This window comes from Anolis sagrei, chromosome 4 (genome assembly GCF_037176765.1).
Source record: "Anolis sagrei isolate rAnoSag1 chromosome 4, rAnoSag1.mat, whole genome shotgun sequence".
Classification (NCBI taxonomy): Eukaryota; Metazoa; Chordata; class Lepidosauria; order Squamata; family Dactyloidae; genus Anolis; species Anolis sagrei.
The window spans coordinates 54,675,861-54,703,711 of record NC_090024.1 but is presented as its reverse complement, the minus strand read 5'-3'; the positions used below and the strand labels follow the sequence as shown (position 1 = coordinate 54,703,711).

Here is a 27,851-nt window from a genome sequence, read left to right as displayed (position 1 = left end):
ACACTGTTATCATTTATTCTGCTCATTGAACCATTGAAAAAGTACAGTAGACTCTCAGTTAACCAGCACTTAATCAACCTGAACTCTTAAAAACTAGCAAAAAAAACCCAAAGAAATAATAATTTAAATTAAAAAATAAAGTCATTTTAGCAGAAATGTTACATTAAGTTAAGCTTGTCTTTATTTGTCTTTATTTCCTTTCTATTACTGTATTTCAATATTAATATCATATGGTATAATATGGAGTATAGTATTAGTTAGACCTATTTTAAAAAGTAATTCTAAAGCAATCAGGAATGAAATTGTTCAACACTGTCCAATCCCTACAGGTGCTGGTTAACTGAAAGTTTTCTGTTTAAGAAGGCTACAACTGGTACAGAGATTGACAACCAAATTACTAGCTGGAGTGCCATACAAGGAGTGGACAACTTCACTGTTATGGCAGCTAAACTGGCTGCTGGTCTGTTTCTGGCTAAATGCAAAGTGCTGGTTATTACCTATAAAACCCTAAACAGATCAGGCCCTGAAAAACAGCATATCCACATACAGACCAGCATGAGCATTGCAGTCTGTGGAGGAAGCCCTGCTCTCGGTCCCACCCGTCTCAAACGTGGTTGGTGGGATTGAGAGAGGGGGGCCTTCTCTGTGATTGCTCCCTGCCTCTGGAACTCCCTCCCTAAAGAACTAAAAATGACCCCCATTAAAACTGTTTCAATCTACAAAGACAGAACACACTTACATATTTATATAAAACTTCTCCACAAAGAATGAAAACAAAACAATATCCACAGGGTGGAAATGCTCAATATATATTCCAGTCTTCAAGGAATGGAACATAAAGGAGTGTATCAATTATTGAATCACTGAAGTAATTTCCGAAGCAAAAGTGATACCCAAGAGTTTGCAACAAAGGCTTTTATCATAACTGTCATGGAAAGGATCAAATGTCTAAAGTGGATTCAGGAAAGAAGGAGGCACTAGAAATCATACTGCAATTATATGCTGGTTAACGGAGTACACCAGATAATTTCAGGACAAAATCGCCCAAGACTTTATAAATTACAGCAAAGCTTCTGTGCAGATGAAAAACTATGAACCTCTCTAAAAGAAATGGGAAAGCCAACACATTTTATTATTGTGATACATAACCTATACTCTGGACTAGAGAACAGAATAAGGAGAAAGAGAAGGGTTTTTAATTGACAAGAGGGTGAGACAAGGATGCATTTATATACAGGACAGATAGAATGTGCAAATAGTCTTAGAGGAAAAAGTAGTAAAAACTGGGGGAAGGAACATCAACAACTTGGTATCATCAACAGACCATATTACTTAGCTGCCTTTGAGAATTCATCCTGTATCCTGGAGGCCGGCAATTTCATGCAGATGGTGGCAGGCTGCACCTTGTCACTTCACACTGCCATATTTTGATTTCCTGGTCATTCCTTGGTTGTGACTGCTAATTTGTCAAAAATGGTAGTATGGTATTGATTTTCACATCAATGGTGGGAACTGGGGAGGATGTTGCCTGTGGATGTTGATGTGACCCACCTTTGGTATAATTTACCACTATGGAAAAAGTTGTGTTTTTCCAAAATCACTAGGGATATTGTTGAAACTCAGGCCAACTGACAGATTGTGAAACTTGGCTAAAGAATGCTCGTTTCAGTTCTGATAACACTTCCATAAATACTCCATTTATGAAGGCTGGCTTTTTGAATATCTTGGTATATTGCCTTGAAGAAGCATATCTATTTGCTTCTCTTTTGCCAATTTTAGGATGAGTGGACACAAACAACAAAAATATTCACTATTTTAAAAACTACTACAATGTATTGTAGTTATGTGCAAAAAAGCAAAAAGCCACAATACACAATGGAAAAGACAATAGGTTTTTTAAAAAAAACAACTGGAAAATCAAAGTGGTCTTGAATTTATGCAAAGCTTACTCTTCAAACAAATGTCTTCTAGGGAAGACTTACAAAATGTTTCAACAGTAATAGCTGAGATGGACTCTGTTGTAATAATTTCGATACACTTGACTAATGCAGTTATTTTCAATGAGGTTGGCACAATGCCCATAGCTGTGAGCAAACAAATACAGCAAGACAACCAGTTTAGTATCTTCCGTTAATGCAACATGATTTTGCTCTGTCCAGGGGTATTTCTTGGCTACTGTGGGATTTTTTGTTTCTTTTTTCTTTGTTTGACTGCATTGATAAATTACTAAAATATCTGAATGCTTTTTTTGTTAGATTTACCAGTGTATTTTATACAAAATGCTGGTGAGGCACAAACGTTTTAATCAAATTAGTATGCAACATAAGGCAGCTGTGTATTCAAATGGGTTTTTAAGCAATTTGGTTGTTTTCTTTATAATAACAGGAAAGAACATTTTGATTTTGAAGGTGACAGAGGCAATATTACCAGAATTAAACAATCTGAATTAGCTTTTTCATGAAATGTAATATGTTTTATGCTTTTAGATGGGACGCTCCAGTGCTTTCAGATGAGCCTTTCACTGTCACAGTCAATGGCCAGGAACAGAATAAGCTCTGGAGGTAGGATTATCCTCAAATTTAATTTTTTTTAAGGAGGCTAATGGCAAATGTTTCTAGCAAACTTTAGGTGCATCTGTGCTATAACTAGAGAACCAAGACAGGCTATTAAAAAGAAAGAAAAAGGAGGAGGGGGTGGAAAAGTAAGTTCGATATTTTGCTTAGTTTCAAATGGATATGGAAACGGGATGTAATCTCTTTATGCTTATCAACAGACAAATAAATAGCCTGCCTAGCTTTCATATTTCTAGATACAAAAGAGATATGAAAAAATGTGTTTGTGAAAAAGGGGGAGAATACATCAAGAATAGATATAAGACATATCCCAAGGTTTATTGCTATAGCAGTAGTGCAGCTTAAAAAGCTACCATCGTCAGGATCAAGTGGTGGTTTCCTACTCTATTGTCATGCTCATAGAATCATAGTGAACACTTAAAAATGAGTTAGCCTTTCATTGGATGGATTTTAAAAATCCTGTTCTCTGACAAATGTTAAATTCACACAAGGGCTGTACCCCAGTTGCAGTGCATAGTATCTCTGCCCCTTCTACTGCCACACACACCTGCTTTAATCCAACTTGAAAGCAGTTTAGAAAGCTAGTGTGTGTGTTACCATTATGTAGCCATATTGGTGCAAGAGAATATTTCTATTAGAATTAAAGAGTTGAAAGAGAACACAAAGACCATCTAGTCCAACCCCCTGCCATGCAGGAAAACACATCCAAAGCATTCTCAACAAAGGCCATCCAGCCTCTGCTTAAAAATCTCCAGAAAAGGAGACTATATCACATTCCAAGGCAGCATATTCCATTACCGAACAGCTCTTAGCCTCTGGATGTTCTTCCTACTGATTAGAGGAAATCTCTTTTCCTGCAATTTGATCCTGGGATATAGGGCTGTGTAGATCAAGCCTGGGTTATTTTATCCCAATGGTCAGTATGATGGATGCCAAGGAACAGTTTTTGTACTTATCTTGTAAACAAATATATGCTCTGCATGGATGCTTTGCTTGTCAACTGGTAGGTGGTCTTTTGTGTTCCAAGGAGCCCAAACTATTATTTTTTTCCAAAAAAATACTGCAAAGTTCTTTCAGGAGAATTTTAAAGTACATTTGCATTATTAAAATATACATCTCTTTTTCTTCCTTGTATGATATAATAATAATCCATTTTGTCAAGCCATCTGTGATCACAAAGATCAAAGCTGAAACAGAGTTCATGATGTTATCTAACTGGCTAGTTACAGCAACATGATTCTTTCTAAAATCCATTGAACTACTAAACCATTTCAACAGTATTTACATGAATCTTAATTAGAGTGGACAACTTTAATGCAATTTTGGTGTATCTGGGGGCAAGTTTTCTGCCAGAGGATCATTTGATAGTTGCAATGACTGCAAACAATGCTAAAAGGGCAGGGAACAGAAGTAGCTAGCTATATACTCATTCAGGATTACTTTTAAAAGGATATATTTCTCATGTTAAACATTGTAGAGTGATGAGCTCTGCAATGTATGTGAAAGGTAATTTGAAAAAAATAATGTCCTTGACTGAAAAAAAAATAGTCTAGATCACTGCTTTTAAAACTGTGGGTCCTGACTCCAAATGGAGTCCCCTTCACTCAATGTTGGAGTCACATAAATTTAGCAGCAGTAAAATGTTTCTGAACTCCACCTTTTTACACAAATTTATCGGCAACAACACTGTCTATAGTGCACTCAGTAGAAAATGCTTCACTTATACTTTACAGAAAGGAAAATCGGTCTATTTCTGATTTATTGTCAGTAACATCAGAAACATATACCGGTCTATATAGCAGGGCTACTTCATTTTCTTCTTGTGACTCCTTTCTACTTGATACATTTTTACATGATTCAGGTATATAAGTATATAAAATAGTATGAAATCAAACATTTACTGATAATAAATCAGCATTTACAAGGCTTGCTAAACAGCCTGATTTTCCTTTTTGTGAAGTATGGCTGAAGCATTTCCTGCAAAGTCCACAGTAAACACTACAGTAAATATCTTTCCCAAACTGAATAGATCAGAAGGTGGAGCAATCATTACAATGCCACATCCTTTAACCCTCCATCAAAATAATTAAAAAATAAAAATATAGTTTAGATAACATATAGAGAGCTGTCCCTCAAGTTTTATTCTATCAATGCTGATATGGCAGAGATCTTCATAATTTAATACAGGTGATTTTCCTTGTCTTAGAGAGAAAAGAATTGAACTGAAGACTTTCTGAATGCCAAGCATTAGCTCTATCATTGAGCTACAGCCCTTCCCCATATTTCTAACAGCTGCTTCTAACACAACCTATTTACTTCAACACACACACACACACACACATTCCCTATCTTTTTCAAAACTACAAATCTGGAATCATATTGGGAAACCATTCTATCATCATGTAGTCTTTAGACCATGGCATCATCATCATCTATGAAACTCTGCCTGTCAATCAGGTATGAATTGTGTGTAAGGCTTCCTACAGTTGTAAGAGCCTTATGACTATCCGTTTCAGAGCAACTTCTCCAGTCAAGTGTATATTTTAATCAGAGTCTGACTAGAATAGCATATTTTTATATATTCCAGCAGTTTTAAAATATCAGCTCTCAATCTCATCTGAGAACTGTCCATATGGTTCTACACTCCCGAGATATATGTGTGCTGACAGAAAGCACATTCCAAAATTTCTAACAAGCACTGGTCTGTGAGATCACGAAAAGATGCTATGATTTAACCTATGCTTCTGTTCCTTCTGACAGAACAAAACATAGTTCTCTCAAAGCAGAGCAAATATGACAAACCCCTGTTAGAAATGTTATTTTCTATTATCCCACTTCTTCATGTAAGACAGGATTAGCAAAATAAAACAAGTAACCTGTTTGGGGTTGTCTTTTTCTTACATCTGTCCAACATACATATGTTAAAACCCTTTCTATTTATCGTGTCAGAAGCAAGTTGAAAGTATAGTTAAAATGCATTTAAAAGCACAACCAAAGTTTTAAAAACTTGGCATTATGCTAAATATTCTTTGACCAGAATATGGTCACTTAGAGTGCCTCTGGTGTTGTTGTGAGAAGGTCCTTCATTGTGAGTGTAGCAGGGCTCAGGTTGCATTGTAATAGGTGGTCTGTGGTTTGCTCTTCCTCCACACTTGCATGTTGGGGACTCCACTTTGTAGCCCCATTTCATGGTGGAAGAGCGCAGCCTGTTCATTCCTTCCAGGTCACCCAATCTTCTGTGTGTCCAGGAGAGAGTTTCTCATCCACTCTCGCTTGCTGGAGTGTTCCTGTGAGTATCTCTCTCAATCTTAGGAAGCTGTTTCATGATTTAAGCCATATGCATGCTGGCTGCTATCTGAACTGAGGATTGGCTGGACTTGTCACTGCCTTGGTCCTTTCATTATTGGCTGCTACTTCCCGACAGATGTCAGAACCCTGTGTATACCATTCTACATTTATCTGAAGACTCTTGATTACAAATCCTCATATTTTCAACCCTAAATTGGATCACATGCAGGTAACATAGTCAAATAATTTGCAGGAATAAAAATTTATCATGCTAGGAATCATATAGTGTGGTATGGTTATGGAGCCAGTGTTGTGTAGTACACTCCAAGAGACCAATGTTTGAATCCCTGCTTGGCCATGGAAACCCACTGGCCGACTTTGGCAACTCATACTTTCTCAATGTCAGAGAAAGGAAAAAGAAGAATCCTTCTGAACAAATCTTGCCAAGAAAACAATATGAAGACATACAACAGTTCCACTTTTTTCTAAAATGATTTTCAGTATTGAAAAAACAATAAAAAACAAGGATGGGCTACAGGGAGAACAACATCACAAGAAACCTTTGTATCATTCAATGATACAATTCTAGCAAGTATCAAGTGAAGCATACTGGAACCAAAAAGCCAATCTTTACATATGATTTGTAGAAGGTGAAGGTGACTAACCAGAAAAGGAAGCTTATGGTTGTGTTGCATAGATAGTGGAATTTATTTCCTATCAAAAGCAAATTAGTATAAAACTGATAAAAATAGAAGGTATGCAGGCAGCTAAACATCTTTTGACCAAAAACAGGCAACAGCAACGACATTGTCTGTAGCCTCCAACAATTCCTCCTCTGTACATGAAGCAGGTCACAATGGACAAGCATACAGATGCAGAGTTGTCTGTTCTGCTCCACAGTCACACAAGTTATGGGATTCTTTTAGGTAGTGCCATTTTGCCAGGTTGTCTTTTGATCTGCCCACTCTGCTTCTGAGTCTAGGGACTTCCAGGTTGCCCATTCTTGGTTTGCCTTTGGAGGAAGACCCTCACGGGGGGCCATCCAGTTGAGATTTCCTGATTTAGCTGTCCAGAGGGATACCCTTGCTGTTGCTGGAGGGACACCAAGAGGAGTGATAGTTCTTATAAAGCTTTTCCTTGATTTGAGTCTACTGGGAGGAGGGGGACACGGAAAGAGCCTCGTCGAAGACTGAGTAAATACAGTTGGAGGGGGACACGGAAAGAGCCTCCTCAAAGACTGAGTAAATACAGTTGGGTGTCCCCCGGACAATGTTTCTCGTAAACGGTTAATCTCTCCAAATCCAAAAGCATTGCTTTTAAGCAAGGTAGTGGAAAACAATGAACAGTGTGAAACTACTGTGAAAAGATGGGTATATCTGTGCAATAGTCCTAAGAAGGGTTCCATATATGTCATAAGGGCAAAAGCAAAATTGCCAATATTGTAACACCTTTATATAGCTCTACAGTGCTGCCATTCTGGCAGCACTGTATACCACTGAAGTTACCACAACTCAAAATGGCAACCATAGAACTGGAGAAGTTGCCAGAAAATGTCTATCAAACTGATCCAAACTCCCCTATGGGGATATGTTGTAATGTTTGGAAGTAGTTAGCTTTGGAAGAGAGAAGAGTGAAGAAAAACATTAAAGAGATATATAAAATCAGAGCAGTGTGAAAAATGCGACTCCTCATAATATTAGATTCTGAGGTCATTCAATTAAACTAAATTGTGAGAGATCAGGCATAGATGCTTGTAAGTCCTTCCTGACAGTGTACATAAACAAACTGTCAGATTTGGTAATATAAGGTATAGTTGTAGCTAGCAGCATTAGAACCTTAACTCAGCCTCCTCCCCCCCCCCCCCCAGTTTTAAAACAGTTATAATCCATTCAGGCAATGGAAAGTGACAGAGCCCATCCAATGACATGGGGACTTCATGTCTGCACCTGTCATGATCTGTAATGTATATGTTAAAAACTCTCAAAAAGGGAGAAGACAATCTGAGATTGCCTCAGGAGACTAGGATCTGTGATAATCCATTTCTAAAGTACCAAAAAATCATGTGGGTGGGAGCTGTCAGAATTGCCCACATTGAATCGAATAGGGCAAATGGGCTGTCTTGTGGGTGGTCTACAGACTTCACATGCAACTTTTAGAACAATTCCATCAGCGTTGCCTCCAGAAAATCCTGCAAATCTCTTGGGAAGACAAGCGGACAAATGTCAGCGTGCTGGAAGAAGCAAAGACCACCAGTATTGAAGCAATGGTCCTCTACCATCTACTCCACTGGACCAGCCACGTTGTCGAGATGCCCAACCACCATCTCCCAAAGCAGTTGCTCTACTCCGAAGTCAAGAACGGAAAATGGAATGTTGGTGGGCAGGAAAAGAATTTTAAAGATGGGCTCAAAACCAACCTTAAAAACTCTGGCATAGACACTGAGACTGGGGAGCCCTGGCCCTTGAACGCTCCAGCTGGAGGTCAGCTGTGACCAGCAGTGCTGTAGAACTTGAAGAGGCACAAATAGAGGGTGAAAGAAAGAAACATGCCAAGAGGAAGGTGCATCAAGCCAACCCCAACCAGGACCACCTTCCACCTGGAAACCAATGCCTTCACTGCGGGAGAAGATGCAGATCAAGAATAGGGCTCCACAGTCACCTATGCACCCACCGCTAATACACCAATCTTGGAGGACAATCCTACTCAGACAACGAGGGATCGTCTAAGTAAGTCTGCCATACGTTTTTTTTTTAAAAATGCTATTTTTCTTTGCATTTAATGCTAAAGTTCAATCTTTCGTGATGTTGAAGAAACATATTGGGGGTGGGAAGAGGCCAGGGATCCACTCGCTCATGGGAAAAGGATGAAAACCTATAGTAACGGGTAATCTAGCTAATTCAAACAAAATGTGATAAATTATGAATAACGTAAGATAGTTATTTGCAATGCTACAAGACTGAACACCATGCTTAGATGATGCTACCCTGCTTCCCACAATCACATGGGATAAGATCCTTAGACAAATTAATGGAGAAGAACCCTATCAGTGGTTACTAGTCAAGTCAGCTAGCCATTCATATTACCTCAAGTAATATAAATAGTATGCCTTGAATGTCCATTGCTGGAGTACACAAATAGAAGCAAACTACTGCACTTATTTCCTTCTTGTGGATTTCCTGTAAAGATCTGGTTGGCCACTGTGAACAGCATGTTGGACTAGACTAGGCTTTGGTCTGATCAAATAAGAGTCATTTTGCATCCTTGTGTTTCTTCACAGAAGTAAGTACATTTTGTTTTTTACATGACTGCTAACAAATTTGTTGATATTGAGGTTTTTTTTTTAAAAAAAGTGATGAGTACACTAATCAGGCAAGGAACATGCAGACCACTAATGTACAGAGAATAGTCTAGAGATTTCTCTCATTCACCACTAACACTGCTCTGGATTTACAGGACTACACAGATGCTCCATAACAAATTACCTGTCCCTAAAGCACTGGCATTCTGGGATAGAACCAGTGTCCATACTGTGTGCAAGTGTCTAATAATAATAAGGGTTTTTTTGGGGTTGAAGTCTTTGCAATAATTCACTGAAATCTGGAAAGGACTTTTAATTTAAACAATAGTTGCTTTATTAAATCACATCACCACAATTTGGAATTGTGTATGAACACCAGAAAGAGAAACCTTCATTTTCATACAATGATTGCTTAATAATTTGTGCTTTCTATTCATATTTGTACTGGAAATGTATCACCATTCCCAGTGTTCCAAATATATTAATGTGAGTGCAACAGAAAATAAATACAAGAAAATTTGGTGAACTTTTTTGAGATGTATGCATTGTAACTGGCAATCCAGTATATTCTTCTCAAGTTATATTGTCAAGCAGCTTAACTGATCTCCCCCTTTCAATGTGTTTGTCACACTTAAAAGACCTCTTCAGATTTTGAATGTTATTCAAAACTATAAACATTTAATTTAATTTTTGTATAAAAACACTGTTGATGTGTTTTTATATGCTGGTCTTGCCTTTTATTTGTGTTGATATGACTATATTGGGATTTGTTTCAAATGCTGTTAACTGCTCTGTTATCAAAAATGCTAGGGAGTCATATACTGTATTCATTAACCTGGCTGATTTCAGTAAAACAGCAATCTCTTCGACTGTGTTGTATGCATTTTGCTCCAAGCCACTCTACAACAATACACAAACATTGAGTATAGAGACATACATAGTTCAGGGTTATGCTGCATTAGATCAATGCTTTTTTTATTTTCTCCAATGTGCCATGAAATCCAACCATATTTGACTACACATGTTTCTTTCTTCCCTAGAAGCTCTGCAGGGTCAAAAAGCTGATGGCTCAAGGACTAACAGCTGGTGGCTCTGGTCCATGGACCGCCATTATGAGTAGCATTGCTTTGGATGATGATAGATGGGTAGATAGATAGATCCAGAGTAGAAGTTTCTATTAATAGATGCTGTCACAGAGTGAATGGAAGCAGAGCAGAATCTATCCAGAATCTATCCTGATGATTGGATAATATGAGCTTATTCATCCATGAATAGCTAGTCTTTCATATGCCACTTGGGGCTTAAAGATGTGAACCAAACCTTGAAAAGGTACAGAACTAATCTGGCAATCAATGGGTGAATAGATGGGTGGATGGATCTATCTATATATCTATCCATTAAATTTATACCCCCCCCCCCTTTTATCAAAAGATCTCAGGACAGATTACACAGCATTAAAATGAGTTAAATATTTTAAAACAATTTAAATAAGCGAAAAACATATTAAATACTATAATGAGTTAAAACAGTTCTGAAAGATGTATTGTCGAAGGCTTTCATGGCCGGAATCACTGGGTTCCAGCCATGAAATTACCATATAGCCCGAAAAAACCTACAACAACCCAGTTCTGAAAAATTTGAAAGTTCTAAAAACTATGTATGTACAATGGTACCTGGGATGACTACAGCCCAAAGCCTTGATGAATATTGATATGAGACTGTAGAAATAAACAAGTAAATATACAAAGTCATCACCTGGTACCTTTTTCCAATCCCAGCCACTTTTCATCCAGCTTTTGAAACATTACACCAGGAGGAATCTTGAACACAGAGTTCTTTACCTTCTACATCACAATTTTAATTTAAGACAGCTATGGCTTCCAACTATTAATATCTGAGAGCCGTACTATCTCCCCTTGTATAAACTGTGCTCTCAGTGTGTAAAATACAGGACCTTGAACAACTCCTTCTAAGCAGATACTTCATTTTCTGTGAAATTAAGCAATACATTGTGCTTTAAAAATTAATTCAGTGTCTTCTATCAACCAACAAGGAACTTGTATTTATTAGAAGAGAACGCAGGATATTTCAAGCAATTTCTAGTATTTTCAGATAGCTTTGTATTCCTTCTGGCTGACCTGTTACATAAATACATTTATTAAAAAGAAGAAGATAGAGGAAAAACACCTAAGATTTAATAAGGAAGCACCGAATAAGGATTGTTCAGTGCAAAGAAAGCAAAACGGGGTTATATGCCTAAGCTGAAGAGGTTCTTTCAAAGTACAAGACTTTTGGTATCACGCATGCTAGTGCAGTCTTTTGATTCTAATATGAAACTATACTAAGGATCATTGCACTAATGCATGAGGATTTGTGATAATGTTGCAGAAATTTTACTATCAAAACTGAACTGCAGTGTAATGACTTTTGTTATCATGGTTTCTAATAACTATTCAGCATGAATTGACCCTACATATGTTTCATTTTAACAATATGTCCAACACTCTGAAAAGCTGAAGTAGAGGCAGCAAACAAATAATTTTAGAATTCATATAATGTGGATGCCATAACGAGAATGGATATAATAATTTCTATTAAGATTGTATTTGTAGTCTTTCATCCAATATTATTTTGTTCCCCGGTCTCACTATTTTTACAGCCTTTCTTGTTGTACAATTTCTTCTGACATTCTTTTGTCTGTGTTTCCTCTCTCTTATGACCTCATCACATTTACCTTTGGAAGTGTCCTATGATGCTACCACCACAGCTGGAAGATGGATGGGCCTGGCACCCATCATGCTGTAAGGGAACTTCCTGTAGAAGTCCCTCCTCCACTGGAGGGAAAGTGTCATATGATATTTCCCTCTCAACATGGGAGGCTTCTCAATGGAGCTAGCGTGGGGCCTTGCCAGGAGGGCAACACTTCCCTCGTGTGATGGTGAAAGAGTTGGTGAAAGAGTGTGTGAGCAGTGTGTGAGCAATGGATTTTCCCAGCTACCCCTCATTTTGGTGGCAAATCCAGGTGAAGTGGGACACTTCACCAGGCTAATATGATAAGATCCTCTGTGACATTTGTTGTGACATTCACTTATTTATTTTTCCTAATGTGTGCCTCCATATGAAAATGTGAGACAAACATTTATCCCCACGCTCATACCCCAATCCTTCCAGTTCATCCTGAGTCCCCCAGGGTAGATAGGGTGGGTTACAAATAAATAAATAATTTTATCATCATCATCATCATCATCATCATCATCATCATCATCATCCAGTGCTCTGTCATGCACTAGTTATGAAAACAAGGCCAGTAATGATCTGCCAAAAGACACACTAAAATAAATTGGAAGACCACAATTCCTTCATCCTCAGTGATTCAATCATGGTCAACAACACGGAAGGGAAAGTGTCAAAGAGAATGCTTCCTCTACTACTTTACAAACCAAAGACAGTCCCAAGAAAGTGAGTGTAACAAAATGATTATACTATTTATGAAAAATGCACCTACCTGAAATGCAAACAAGTTTTATATTGTAGTTGAATCTAGTGGGATCTCAAAAACGTGGGGTGTAGAAGTGTGATTAATTAAGGACCTCATCACATTGATGTGGTTCCATGGGCCAATTTGCCAGCCTTCATGGAAAATCACTGGTGGAGCGGGGCAATCCTGGCTTATCCCCGTGGTAGCCCTGTTGTTCCAAATGGAAAATGGGGAGGCTTCCATGTTGGCAGCAAAGCATCCTACCATGCTGCCGTCCCAATTGAGCAATGGAGCCCCACCAGAATTGAGGCCACATCATGTGATGGATGCCATGGGATTCCATCACTCAACTAGTATGGCAGCATCCTAGGACACTAAAAATTCATTGTGTGATGAGGTTGTTAGTTCCTAACCACTACTCTGTCAGCAGAAATGAAGCAAAACTAAAATGGGAGTCAATTAACAACTTCTTTGGGGAAAAAATATACTTTTTTCTTCTTTTTTCCTGTTACAAATAAGTTTTTTCTTCGTGGTCTCTGCGAATGCACACTTGGGGAGAGACTGCGCCTGCGCGGGCTCCAACGGAAACTTCTCTAGTTTAAACTTTTCAAGTTTTGGCGGTAACCCCGCCCAGCCCCGGCAGGGGATAAAAGGGCGCCTCACGCATACCGTCACAATTCCTGTTTTTCCGCCGCACGGCTCGCTTCGATTCTTCTGCTAGATCAGGGGTCAGGAACCTTCGGCCCTCCAGGTGTGGTGGACTTCAACTCCCACAATTCCTTGAGGCTTTGTAGGCTAAAGACAGCACAAGGAATTGTGGGAGTTGAAGTCCACCACACCTGGAGGGCCGAAGGTTCCCCATGCCTGTGCTAGATTATGTCAACGACTCGTTTCAAAAGATGCGCGAATTGTCCGAAGAAGATTCCTGATTCGGACAAGCACGCTCTTTGTCTCTTGTGTCTCAGAGAGACACATATTACCGCCTCGTGTCATCATTGTCAAGCTTTGACGGCACAATCCCGTAAAAATCGGGTTCAGCGGCTTCGATACCTGCTGTACCAGCAGACGTTGGCTCCGGTACCTTCAACATCGACACCGCCGTCGGCGTCAACCTCGGTGTCCAAGCCATCGACATCGACCAAGGCCTCTCGGTCATCGGCGTCGAAGGAGGCGTCAACCTCGAAATCCGTCGACCCCTCGACTCAGGCCGAGCCTCGCCAGACAAGGGCGAAAAAGGCTGCACAGAAAAGACCGAGGTCAGCCATGTCGACAGTTTCTAAGGCCTCGGTGTCGACAGCTTCTAAGGCCACGAGGCCTACGAAGCAGAAAGAACCATGCACGGTTACGACCGAGACCATGTGCATCCGGCACTCTTCGACCAGCTCAGTGGCATCGGTGAGATCGGTTAGATCCACGAGGTCGACATCTGCGACTCCGCAATCTTCCACGGCGGTTCGCATTGCCTTTCGCCGAGCTCAAGAAGAATCTCGCCGTGCTTCCACCTCGTCCTCCGTTCCGCCCACCCCGGGCAAGTCTCTGTCGAAGACATCTCAGCCACCGGCGAAGAAGAAGAAGACGATGCCGCCTCCATCCTCGTCTTCTTCCTCCTCCCGGAGACCAACCACTGCCTCCTCGGCCACCTCGTCGGCGAGGTCATCGCTGTTGCAGCCTGCTCAACCCCAGCCGGCCCTCCAGCCTGCTTGGGAGCCACAGCGGTCACTGAGCCGCCTTTGGAGCAACCTGATTCCCCTGTGATTTCAGTGGACACAGTGATCGAGGCACCAGCTCGACTTGTGACTGCCAGACAGGAGCTTTTCCCATCTGTGACAGCCAGACAGGAGACAGTGACAACTGTGACGGCAAGACAGGAGACTTCTCCAGTGACGGAGACTCCAGAAAGGGGCAAACAGACTATGAGACTAGCCCGTGCCATTCAGGCCTCGGCCTCTAAAGCCCCTCCAACAGCTTTGCCACAACAACCGCTTCGGGATGTTTCCTCGTCCCCTCCTCCCCAGTCCATTGCTACCGATGACGAAGAGGAAGATGGCGAGTTGGCGGGATCGGTACACTCAGGATCGGTCTTATCTCTCGGGATCGAGAGATTACCTACCCACGATGCATACGACTTCGATCCACCATCTCCGACGGACAATGTCCGAGCCTTTGCAGATCAAATGGCTCGTATGGCTGATGCCTTAGGCTTGGAGGTCAAGCAGACTTTCAAAGCGGTGCAGGACCCTGTTTTTAAGAGGGTGCAATCAGAATCTCCACCTGCTCTTCTTCTACCATTCCTTCCCTACCTCCTCGAAGTTATCCAAGGCTCTTGGAAAACCCCTTCCTCCATCCCTCCTACATCCAAAAAGATAGAATCATGGTACAGAACGGACGATGAGGGCTTGGATTGGCTCAAACATCACCCGATCCCAACTCGGTGGTGGTTAAAGCGGCTCAGGCGTTTGGGAGGCAATCGTCAATGCCGTCTGATCAGGAAGGGAAGAGGTTCGACGCGGTGGGCAGAAAGCTCTACTCTGGCGCCCTCTTGTTAGCTCGGATGGCTAACTATGGCGCATGTATGGGCGCGTACCAGCAGATACTCTGGGAGAAAGCGGCACCGTTTTTCCAGAGGATGTCTGAGGAGGATCGTACCGTCCTCTCCACCCTGGCCCAAGAGGCGAACTCCTTGGCGCATCATCAGATGCAAATGGCCAAGCACACTGGGGACACTGCGGGCAAGATGATCGCCCACGCCGTGGCAATTAGGAGGCATGCCTGGCTCCGGTCTTCTGGCCTCTCAACATCCTCGAGGCAGGTCATTGAGGACCTTCCCTTTGACACCCTGGGACTCTTTAATGCTGGGACGGACGACAAGCTTAAGTCGAATCATGACTTCAAGGCTTTGGCTGCCAAGTGCGGGTTCGAAAACCAGAACCAGGCACAGAGAACCAGATGGTTCCAATACAAGCGTCGGCACACGGTCCCGTACCGTACGATCCAGTACTGCCAGCCAGCCCGTCCCCTGCACTCCTCCCAGCAAACCCACCCTCAACAGCCTCAACAACAGCGTAGACAGCACCAACAGCAACGCTCACGGTCCTGCCAGGCCTCAGGAGGTAACCAGGCCAGACGTCGCATTTGACGTCCTAATGGACGATACCACTTGCAGTTCCGTTACCGATGTTGTTCCCATGTCCCTCCCAATGATACCCGCCCTCATCCTTCCATCCGGCTCGACACCGTTCAGAGATCGCCTGACGAACTTTCTCCCTGCATGGGAAAATATCACCTCAGATGCATGGGTTTTAAAGATTGTCAACGAAGGTTATGCATTGGAGTTCGAAGAACTCCCACCAACGGGACATATTGTCGATACCGAGCCATCTTCAGCGATTCTGACAGAAGTTGAGACCTTGCTTCTGAAAGGGGCCATTTCCCCCCTACCGGACTCCCAAAACCATCGAGCCTTTTTCTCCAGATACTTTACTGTCCCAAAGCCGGATGGCTCCCTCCGCCCAATCCTCCATCTCAGAGACTTAAACTCTTTCATCGAACCCCAAAAGTTCTGGATGGTGACGGTATCGTCCATACTCCCTCTTCTCAGATACGGAGATTTCTTCGCATCCGTCGATCTCCAAGACGCTTATTTTCACCTCTCAGTCAGAAAACACCACAGACGCTTCCTGGCTTTCAGGGTAGCGGGACAGACTTATGCCTTCAACGTGCTTCCATTCGGGCTCGTGACGGCACCGAGAACTTTCACCAAATGCATGTCGGTGGTCGCAGCAGCCCTCAGAAGGGAAAAAATCCGGATTTTCCCATACCTAGACGACTGGTTGTTGGCGGCTCGCTCCCCAGACCTCCTGCGGATCCAGGTGGCAAAGACACTTTTCCTCCTCGAAAACCTGGGCCTTCAGCTGAACGAGGAGAAATCTCATCTGGAACCCACCACTTGCATAAAGTTCATAGGCGCCATGTTCGATTCTCTCTCCCAGTCCGTGTTTCTCCCGGAGGAGAGGTTCAGAGCTCTTCGTGCCGAGGCGCTCAAAGTTCATCGATCCCGAGTAGTTCCAGCGAAGCAGATACAGGTCCTCCTCGGGCACATGGCCTCCACGGTAATGGTGACATTGTTGGCGAGGCTCCGCTTCCGTCCCCTCCAGAGATGGTTCCTGGACCACTTCAATCCCATGAGGGACAGTGCCTCGAAACGCCTACTGGTCCGAGATCAGTGAAGGACTCGTTGAGCTGGTGGATGAACCGCCAGCATGTCTGCAAGGGCATTCCCTTTCACCCAGAGCCTCCATCTGTCACCATCACGACGGATGCTTCAATGTTCGCATGGGGATGCCATACAGGAGACCTCTCGGTACACTATCTCTGGTCTCTGCAGGAAAGACAATGCCACATAAATTACTTGGAGTTGCTGACGATCTTCAAAGCCCTAAGGGCTTTCGCCCTTGTGGTCACCGGGAAATCTGTCCAAATCCTTATGGACAACATGGTGGCAATGTTCTATGCGAACAAGTAGGGCGGAACGGGCTCGAGGAAACTGCTCAAGCTGTCGTTGGTACTGTGGGAGTGGTGAGTAGCCAGGTCGGTGTCGATAACAGCTCTGCACCTTCCGGGCTAGACCAACATCGAGGCAGATGCGCTCAGCAGAACCAAGTCGACCTCGCATGAATGGAGACTGAACCCCGACGAACTGGCCAAGATCTTCCGGGAATGGGGCCTTCCGGCTGTCGACCTCTTCGCGTCGCCCCAAAACGCTCAACTGCCGCAGTTCGGTGCACGTCTGGCTCCGAACACGGTACCGGGGTGTCTCGGAGATGCATTTCTCCTAGATTGGTCGAGACATCTGCTCTACCTTTTCCTGCCCTTCCCTCTCATCCCGAGGGTGATCGAGAGAATCCAATCGGCGCAAACGAACTGATAGCGCCGGAATGGCCACGACAACCGTGGTTCTCAGTCCTCCTCCAGTTGTCCGAGGGACAGATGAGACGCCTTCCACTTCGGCAGGATCTGCTCTCCCGGGAAGGGGGTCAGCTACTCCACCCCGACCTCGCTTCTCTTCACCTTTCGGCGTGGAGGATCCAGTTCTGAAGTCTCTTTGTCCAGGAGTTCTCCCAATCCTGGCCGCAGCTCACAAACCAGTGACTAAGAAGTGCTACTCTGCGTGCCTCAACCGCTTCCAGGCCTTTCTCTTGGAGAAGGGATTGGACGACCCTCGACCTTCGGTACCGTCAATTCTCTTGTTCTTACTGCACCTTACCGAACGGGGTCTGTCGCTGTCATCGCTTAAGTCTCATCTGGCAGCCATCTCCTGGCAGCTGCAACGAAGAGGGGAGGCCTCTCTGTTTAAGGACAGCTCGGTGAAGTCCTTCCTACAGGGATTCAACAACCTTCATCCCCCAGTTCGCTCCCCGACTCCCGGGTGGGACCTCGACCTCGTGCTGGCTCGATTCGCACAAGCTCCCTTCGAACCTCTGGCGTCGATCGACCTCTGACTTCTTTCATGGAAAGTGGCCTTTCTGGTCGCGATCACCTTGGCCTGCAGGCCATCGGAACTGGCGGCACTAAGGGTGGACGAACCGTACTTTGTTGTCCACGAGGACAGGGCAGTTCTCCGCACAGATGTACCATTCCTACCTAAAGTTGTATCCCCTTTCCATGTTAACGAAGACATTGTCCTTCCTTCGTTTTTCCAATCTCCCTCGACCCCGACGGAGAAAAGACTCCATATGCTCGATGTGCGGAGAGCATTACTGTGTTACAGGGACAGGACTGCTTAGTCTCGGAGGACTCAACGACTTTTTGTTGCTTATGCCCATGATAAAGTGGGCTTGCCGATTACGGCACAGCGTCTTTCTCACTGGATCACCTCGACCATCGAGCTTTGTTACCAACTGGCTCGACAACAACCTCCCTTGGTTGTCCGGGCTCGGTCAACCAGGGCAATGGCGGCATCGACGGCCTTCCTTAAGGGGATTCCTCTGGACGCTATTTGTAAGGCGGCAATTTGGAAGACTCCCCAGACATTTGTCTCACATTACAGACTGAATACCAGGTATACACCTGACATGGCCTTTGGGAGGGCGATTCTGGCGTCGTGTCCGCCATAGGATCTTGCACAGATATTGTTGTGTCGGTACCGTGGACTCTTTTCGGTACCGTGTACTATTTTGATTTTCTTGATACGTGTACAGGTTGCTCATAAAGAGCGTTACACTGACAATGTTGAATGTAATTGCACTTGTTATACTTGATGCCTTCTTGCCTGCCACTCAGGCAACCTTGCACTCGAGCCTTATGAGGCTCACCATGTCTAGTGCCTTGTTTTCACAATTGATGTTTATGCCTTACAGTCTAATTTGTTTTGCAACTACTTGAAGTACCTTCATTGTAATGAGTGTGTTCTGTAATGAGTGTGTTTTGTTTACCAAGGGTCAAAAGTTTACGCAACTGTTCCAAGAATGCCCTCACTTGTTGAGTGTTTTTCACTGTGAATTGGCCATCTACATGTGGCCGGGAGGATCACGTACTCCCACACGTTTATGCACTGTGCCCTTCTTAGGAAGTGATAACGATACCTTGTTTTATAACTTGTTTGCACTTAATAAAATTGTTTGGCCCTTTATTTGATGGTCAGTTTGCCTTCTTCCCGCCTCCGGGACCTGAGCTTGCTAGTCTCCACAAGTGTGCATTCGCAGAGACCACGAAGAAAATGGTAGGTTACATACCTGTGACCATCTTTCTTCGAGTGGTGCTCTGCGAATTCACACTAACCCGCCCAGCCTCCCCTCAGTCAAACCTCCAATTTCTCGCTGCCGTAGCGGCGTAGGAATTGTGACGGTATGCGCAGGGCGCCCTTTTATCCCCTGCCGGGGCTGGGCAGGGTTACCGCCAAAACTTGAAAAGTTTAAACTAGAGAAGTTTCCGTTGGAGCCCGCGCAGGCGCAGTCTCTCCCCAAGTGTGAATTCGCAGAGCACCACTCGAAGAAAGATGGTCACAGGTATGTAACCTACCATTTATTTTGTTTTCAAAAAAAGATGAAACATTAACTCAAATAAACAAATAAACAATTAGAAAAGGGGAAAAAAGAAGGGAAACATGAGAAACATCACAGGCTATGGTATGTGAGTTATGGAGCCATGTTTGTTAAATAGTTCTATTGTTTCATCAAATACACAGGGGGGGGGGTTGTTATACATATTCTTTAGTATAGGATGAAATTGAAGAAAGAGAAAAATATCTTTTGATATCAAACTATGTGTGAGTACCTTTACCAAGGTAAATTGCAAATCTCCATTTTTGTACAAATCCAGAGAATCAAATTGATCCCCCTTTATGCCCAGAAAAGGGCCATTCGAGAGAGATTTGGAGGAAGTAAGACCCCAAAAACACCAAGGGGGTATATGCAGCCTTGAGAGCAAACATTACCCACCCTTGACCTGAAACAGATAAATCAGAGTTCAAACATTGAATCTTACAATAAAAATTTGCAAGCTCATTTTGATTGTGGCTTTTTTTCTGCCCAAAGGAAGATAACTGTGTATTTGAGGAAATGTGAACATGAGAGTGATTTTCTCCCTGAACATTCATGTCACTGTGATGTATATCTGTAGTATAGGAACTAAAAAAATCATTATAGCCATACTCCCACAAAATTGATTTTCTGTTGTTGCTGTAATTCACTTATTAGCAAAAATCTGAAGAAAAATACACCTTTTATCAGGAACAGTATATAACCGACTTCTTTTCTTGTTCTAATGTAATTAGTACAAATTTTCTTTATGTGCTGATTTTGTATTTATAGATGTATTAGATAGCATAAGCAGATTTTTAAGCCAATCACTTTAAATCCTTACATGGCTACGGTTTTTGGGGAGGGGTTTGGTTTTGTTGTTAGTGTGGTTTATGTATTCCATGGTAAATACAACAGTTACAATGGGAATTGTAAAAAAATATTCCCTTAAATTTTTAAAAGTATCATTCTTAATATTTTCTCCAACCCATATATTGAGAAGGTAATACAAAATGACAGATAATGAAAGTGTCATACACACACGCAAACACACACACACACCAGGTTCTTTGAATTGCACTGTAATCTGCACACAGAAAGGATAATTTTAGCAAAAGTTCTGTTTAGATGGCTTTTATATCTCTAGTTTGCAACATCTATAGTTTCTTTCCTAATCAATTTTTATTGATTTTTTTGCAGTTATGCAGTGGCGATATCCACATACAATCTGATCTTATTAAAGGTTTTGACAACCCTTTGGCATCTTGGACCCATTATGAACTGCTATTCTAACAAATCAAACAAAATCTTTATATGGTGTTTGATCTAGAAAACTATTTCAGAAACATGTAAGTTTGCACTTACATACGGTGAGGATTCTAATCTTTCACCTTCTATCTCCACCTCCTCACACTGCATCACAGGCTACTTTTGAAATAACCTCTGTGTGAGAGGATGCTATTAGGAAAAGTTAGAGTTTCCAATTGCATTCAAAGAGCTCATTGTGTGGCCTTCTGGATCACTGCCATAATGTCCATGAAGTCAAGCATATAATGCAGTCTTCCAGAAAAATGAGTTCTATATAGGTTACTGCTTGTTGTAATTTCATCTATTAATAGGGTAATATCGCTAGGTGTAAGATGATAATAAATTCTTGCTTTGATTTTTAGAATTTAGCTTATCATTTTGATAAATTGTATTATGTATGGTCAAGAAAGTTTTATTTTCGCTTGCTTTCCTAATCTACTTGCGTCTGAGTTGTACAAACTATCCAAGGTAACTAGATATGAGTATCATCATAACTGAGCACTCCCCATTGATCTCTGTATTCCACATTTCATCAGAATGAAGGGTGAACTACATGTATGGCAAGAAATCTGGACTTCTGACACAGGGCTACCATTTTCTTTCTCTCAAACAGAAGGGGAGAGGTGGGATTTGCAGTGAATGAATAGTAAAGAAAGTGCCTTGTTGTAGAAAAGGGAATAGTTGCAGACCTGCAAGTGCTGGACACTATTTATTTATTTATTTATTTGCAACATTTCTACCCCGCCTTTCTAACCCAGATGCTACTCAAGGCAACCAACACACACTACAGCTATAGCATAAGATTTATTGGTGTAATTGATGCAGTCTATGGTACTTAGCAGAGAAGTATTCCAGTCGTTTCACTGATAGGGTTTACTATCTTTTCACAGCTATTAATAGAAAGGGAACCCCAAGACAATTGGGGATTTATTCATCTTCCAGCAATCAAATCTAATCCCTATCACTAGACATGTGGGAAGTTATTTGGGCTGGAGTACACACCTCCAAGGACAGAGCAATTCAAGATGGACTCTTAAGAGAGGTATATATGGTGCTGAAACAGACAAGGAAATCAAATATGTCCTCCCTTACTCCAATAACAAGGAGAATTGAACAAGTTAGTAGTAGAAAAAGGTTATTTAATTCCCAGCCTTCATTTCTTTTCCCAGCTGCAAACTGCAAAGTGAATGCAAAATGTGTTGAATAAGGTCAGGTCACTAATACACATCAACTCTTTCATGCCAATAGATAGCTGTTCATGTTTGGTTGTGATACTAACAAGGACTCTAAAACCCAGCTGCCCAACTCAATACATATGGGAAAAGGAAATGTACATCATCACCAGGAATACTTTTCCTTTCCCATTATTATTTTCCCACTATTACAATCTTATCATTCAACAACACAAGAAAAAGGGGGTGACTTACTACCACAGATATATTTGACAATAATCATTGTTTAGCCCTGGCTACTGGATTTGGCTAGAATACACCCTCACCTGAGTGTCCGATTACCTATCCAGGTAAGGATATGCATGCATGTAGAAAAACTTTTTATTTATATATATAAAAAACAGAAAGCATTATGACCATACCTGTTGTTGATCTCTTAATGCTACTTCAGCTTGGACTTTATGATCATAAAAGTCCATAAGTTCATTCTTGCAATTTAGATAACACAGCTGGAGCATTTGATATTCCTGTGCTAAACGTAGATTTTCATCCATGGCCTCTATCAGAGAAAGCTAGAGAGAAAGATCTGTGGTTACCAAGACATATTAGTTTTAAAAACATGAGTTGCATTTCAAAACTTCTCAATGGTATTCACTCTTGCATGATACCTTTTAGGCGTGCTTTGTGGTGGAGTGTTCATAATACATAATGCTTCATATGTGTAATGGCAATATGCATGAAAATAGCTGTTAAGGTTAATAAGAGAGAATGAATAAGAGAGAGGGAATATATATCCTTTTATAATAGTTATGAAATAGCTACTTAAGAAGGATCAGAGAGATGAATTATATAGGCATCTCACAATACTGGCTCTCATCGGTGTCTCACATCACACCAGCTCTCACCGCTCTCACAGCTCTCACAAGTTCAGAACAGGGGGCCCTAATTTCATGCAACAGAGTGATAAACTGCACATGCAAGAATGTAAAATGGCCAGCAGTGATGTATATTAAGGTCCTAAGATGTATGGTAGGATGACAATGTCTTTGTAATTCCTGAGGAAAATACATATATCCTTGATACTGTAACATTTTAGGTAGATTTCCAAAAGGCAATGATACACTGCCATTACTAAAAACATTACTATCAGATTCTAAAACTAATATCATTTAAAGGTTATATAAAAGGGCTTGTTTATATGACCAAGTATTTGGAGATAAGAACATTTAAGGAATTACAGCTCAGATTTGGTGCAATGTTCTAACATATCCTTTTCATATATGTAATCTGATCAAGGGTCTACATCATCTTGTCTCCTACTGCCCTTAGATATAAAATTAATAGAATACAAATATATATAACAGGGAAATGTGATTATCCATTCAAAGATGATGGAGGATACAGAATGCTTTCCCTACTATCTGACTTAGACTGAGGTCCCCAAATAGTTTCCATTATAATGGCGACATTTAACATATGCAAGTCAGTAACATTTCATAATATCCCATTCTTTAAAAATAATTGAATCTTCAGTATACTGTGCAAATGGTAATTATTTGTAAACAGGAAAGGTCAACATTTTAATTCCAAATGAGAAAGGTAAATGAAGATTTCACCAAGAATGTACTCAAGATTTACGCATTGCTCTTTAAAAACTATGGTGACAAACAGATTTTCAAATAAAGATTGGAAAAAATCTACTCTTCTTCCCTGCACAAAAGCAGGAATTCTAAGGACTATATTCCAGTGAATGTAGTAAGATGCAACCACTGGGTAAAAATGGACATGATGCATATTATACGAATTATATGATCAGATGGAATCCACCAAGTATGTACCACCAAGTTGCCTGCCAATTTATTACAATGCCATGAATTTCATTGGCATTTCTTCAGACCATTCAGAAGTGTTTTGCTACTACTGTCTTCTAAATACCTTGCACAGCGCTGGATATTTCCTGGCAATGTCCCTATTAACAAAACCAGCCTTGCTTAGCTCTCAAGATCAGATGGGATCTGGTGCCCAGTGTCAGGCCTGATTAGTATTTGAATTAATATTGTACACTATCTTTCAGAGGAAGGGAAAGGCCAACCACTTCTGAATACTCAGGTGAATATGTAGAAGATGGCTTACTTATATACTTAGATGATTAGAAAATTACTTATAGAATTTTAATCATCTTTTTCAATTAAAATGGGGAATCTGTTTTACTTATTTTTGGTGAGAGTTACTTCTACAAATTATAGCTATAATTGCAACATTTTATAACTATAGTTTTTAACACTCCATTACACAAAAATTATCAATTGCTGTGGACCAAAACAAATGAGACACAGTGGCCAGAGGACTTGGGACTTGTCTACATGGGCTACATATCCTTAAATAGGTAAGAAGCCATTCCACAGCACTCAAATGACACACAGGGCCTCCCCACTTCCAATATGTGGTAAAGTCAGTTAACATGGTTTTGTCCCCCATTAAGTAAAGTCAGGGAATGCTCTAGACTAGAGCTTCTCGAAACCTAGAAACAGCTCTGTAAATCAGGGTGGTGTGAAGAGCGAACTAGTCCTGCTATTCACATGGGTCAGTGGTATCATCCTGCTTTCTACAGCATAGAAAATTAGTGGAGGGGGGGATGTTGTCACTGTAGAGGTGGATCCGGAACTGGTATAAGCAAAGGCATCTGTGGGTTTTGAAGAGGGGAGGATGATTGCAAAGGTACTCCCCCCTCCCCCCGCTTCAAGGTGAATGAATAACATTGCTGATATTGGCAAAGGCAGCAAATGGCCAGCAGCTCTTTGGAGGTCCTTGGGTGCTGCTGTAATGGCAAAAAAGATAATACAAGGGCGGCCATCCTGTGGGGCCAAACTGGTTTTGGCCTGACTAAATGGTATAGACTCAATTCTACCACTGCAGCGGGATGGGAATGGATGGTGCAACTGCTCCCTGGATCAGTCCAGAATATTGCCGCTGGGCTATTGCCCTTCATTAAATGGCCAGTGTATATGTTTCCTGGATCTCTCTATCATCCAATTTTCAAAAACCTCAATGCAGATCAGTTCAGAAAAGATGATATACAGTTATGTTTAAAAATAAAAATAGATATTTGTTTCTTTATAAAAATGCTTTCTTAATTTAAAAATACTTATATAAGTTTGTGAACATGTGTGTGTGTGGAGAGAATTTATATCTATATCTATGCATGCACACACACAAACACATATTCCTCTTAAATAGCAGTTTTAGGATGTATGTGATCTAGATGAAAAAAAACTAGTTAAAATCCAAGCTATATGCAGTAGCTTGGAAGTAAAGAAAAATGCCAGGAGATAAGATCATTGTTGTTTTGCATCATGAATGCTTCTGTGCCTATTTGGAATGTGGGAACTGCAAAGGGGGTGGTGGGTATAACCAGTTACTCAGTTTTAGATGGATGTGTGAGCTATCATTGCACAGTGATTTCAACCATGTGAAACTTGCTTCTTCAGGTGGAAGATTTTCTAAATGCATCTTGCTTTTTTCCATACAAAGTTTTGAGCAGGCTGCCAGTGATGAAATCAGACACTCCCAATGTGGAAGAGCTCTTTGCAGTGCAACCAAAGAGATCAAGAATAAAAATTATTTGAGTAGATAGGATTGTAATTACAGCTGTGATGAATAATTCTTATAATCCAATCTTAGAATAGCAATTCTCTGCATGTTCATAAATATATTTTCTAGGAAATTATTTTCTAACTTTAATAAATGTGACAAATCAACTTATTTTTCAACAAGGAAAATAAAAACCTCATCATCATGGGAGGATCATTTGTATACCCAGCTTCCAAGAATGCCATGTTCTGCTAGAGCTCTAAGAACTACCATATTTGCAATTTTTTTATTTACCAAAGCAGTAAAAAAATTAAAAGTTTAAAATGTAATTAGAACATGCCTAAAATAGTATTTTAGACTCCCATAATGTCTGCAAGCATTTTTAGTTCTGAACAACAACTCAGGAAGCAACACTGCTGGCAGAAGTTCTGAGACATCAGCACAATGTGCTTTATTTCTCCTACAAGCCATTTAGCTTGATTGAACTAGTCAGTAGCCCTGGACATGGCTGACACCCAGTGGCCTTCCAGTTAAGAATTCAAGACATGCTCATACATCTCCTTTGCATCTTTTGATACATGCACACTGATAAAAATGACTCTTCAGGTCTTTTATAACAAAAATGCGACGTGTTCCTCCTGATCTCTGGGTTACCTTAATTTTTCCCCCAAATGGAAATCTGACATATACAATGTAATGACTAAAACACCTGCCAAGGTATTTATCCTGTGCTTTTCAACAGACAGCTATCTTTATGTTCCTATAATCAAAAGAACAAGCTGAGTGATCTCTAACCTCTTCTAAGAAGGTTGTAATCACCTTAAAAGATCAAACCCAAAGTCTTGGGGTACTTCTAAATCCAGCACCCTTTAAAGCAACATGGGCAATCTCAACATAATGAAATGCTGTTGCTTGTATTTGCTCAGGCAAATATATCCACTACAACCCTACCTGCCTAGATAACACTAGCCTTGAGAAAGCTCTACCATGTTCTCCAGCAATGGATCTGCTTTTGATAATGGTCTGGAAACTTCAACCGGCCCAGAATAGATTAGAAAGATTATTGACTGGGGCAACAGTTTTGAATATATCATGCTTTTTTAAAAAAAACACCAAAATAATTTACATTGATAGCTACTCTATGTCTCGGCACAGTTCAACACAACAAACTTACTTAACTTGGTACATCTCTCTCTCCTTTTCTGAGTTCTACCACCTGATTGTCACATAGAAGTAACAGAGCATAGCTTTAACTTAACAACTTTTGTTGTAGTATGCTTCCAGAAAATGACAGTATTTCCCCTCCAAGTATGCTATTTTTTAAGCTAGGATTCGCTATTGTGTGCCTTTAAGCTCTTTCTGATACGGTGACCCTAAGGTGAATTTATCATGGAATTTAATAGGTAAGATTTCTTCAGAGGGAGTTTGCTAAGAGTGTGTGACTGGCCCAAGGTCACCCAATGGGTTTCCATGCCCAAGTGGAGATTTGAACCTTGAGTGCCAGAGTCCTAGGGCCATTCCACACACCCATACAACCCAGAATATCAAGGTAGAAAATCCCACAATATCTACTTTGAACTGTGTTATCTGAGTCCATACTGTCATATATTCCTTTTCAAAGCAGAAAATGTGGGATTTTATTCAGCTGTGTGGAAGGAGCCCTAGTTAACAGCCAAACTACTACACTGTGCTGGTTCCTGCAGTATGTGCTAATTCAGTTCACATTTATATGAATAAGTGAATACTCAATTTCAAGACCCTTGGCATCTTTTCCGCAGTCCTATTCCTGTGGATCCACAAACACAAGACAAGTCTTATGTCAATAAAGAATTTAAGATGGTCAGCTCTTCATGCTACTAATCATAAGATACCATACTGTAACCTTCTTTTCCTCAACATTTTTGTAGTACAAATAAATGGGGGAAGTAATAAATGGAAAATAAACTGCTTTGAGTCCCCCTAGGGGTGAGAAAAGCAGTATAAAAATACTGTAAATAAATAAACTGTAAATAAAATAACATAATGTATATCCCATACCCTCCAGGACACAGAATAATGGTACAAAAAGGTCTACAAGTACTTGCTCTGCCTTTCATTGGCCACTAAAGATTATATCTCACTTATTCC

General features: G+C 41.2%; 1 protein-coding gene across 1 annotated transcript in view; it reads right to left on the bottom strand.

The window, feature by feature from the left end:
* The window catches only part of CCDC178 (coiled-coil domain containing 178), a 157,988-nt gene that overhangs the window by 33,345 nt on the left and 96,792 nt on the right, over positions 1-27,851 (bottom strand). The window contains exon 17 of the mRNA XM_067467036.1: positions 22,556-22,705. Coding sequence (XP_067323137.1) covers positions 22,556-22,705 — 150 coding nt within the window. The remainder of the gene's footprint in view (positions 1-22,555; positions 22,706-27,851) is intronic.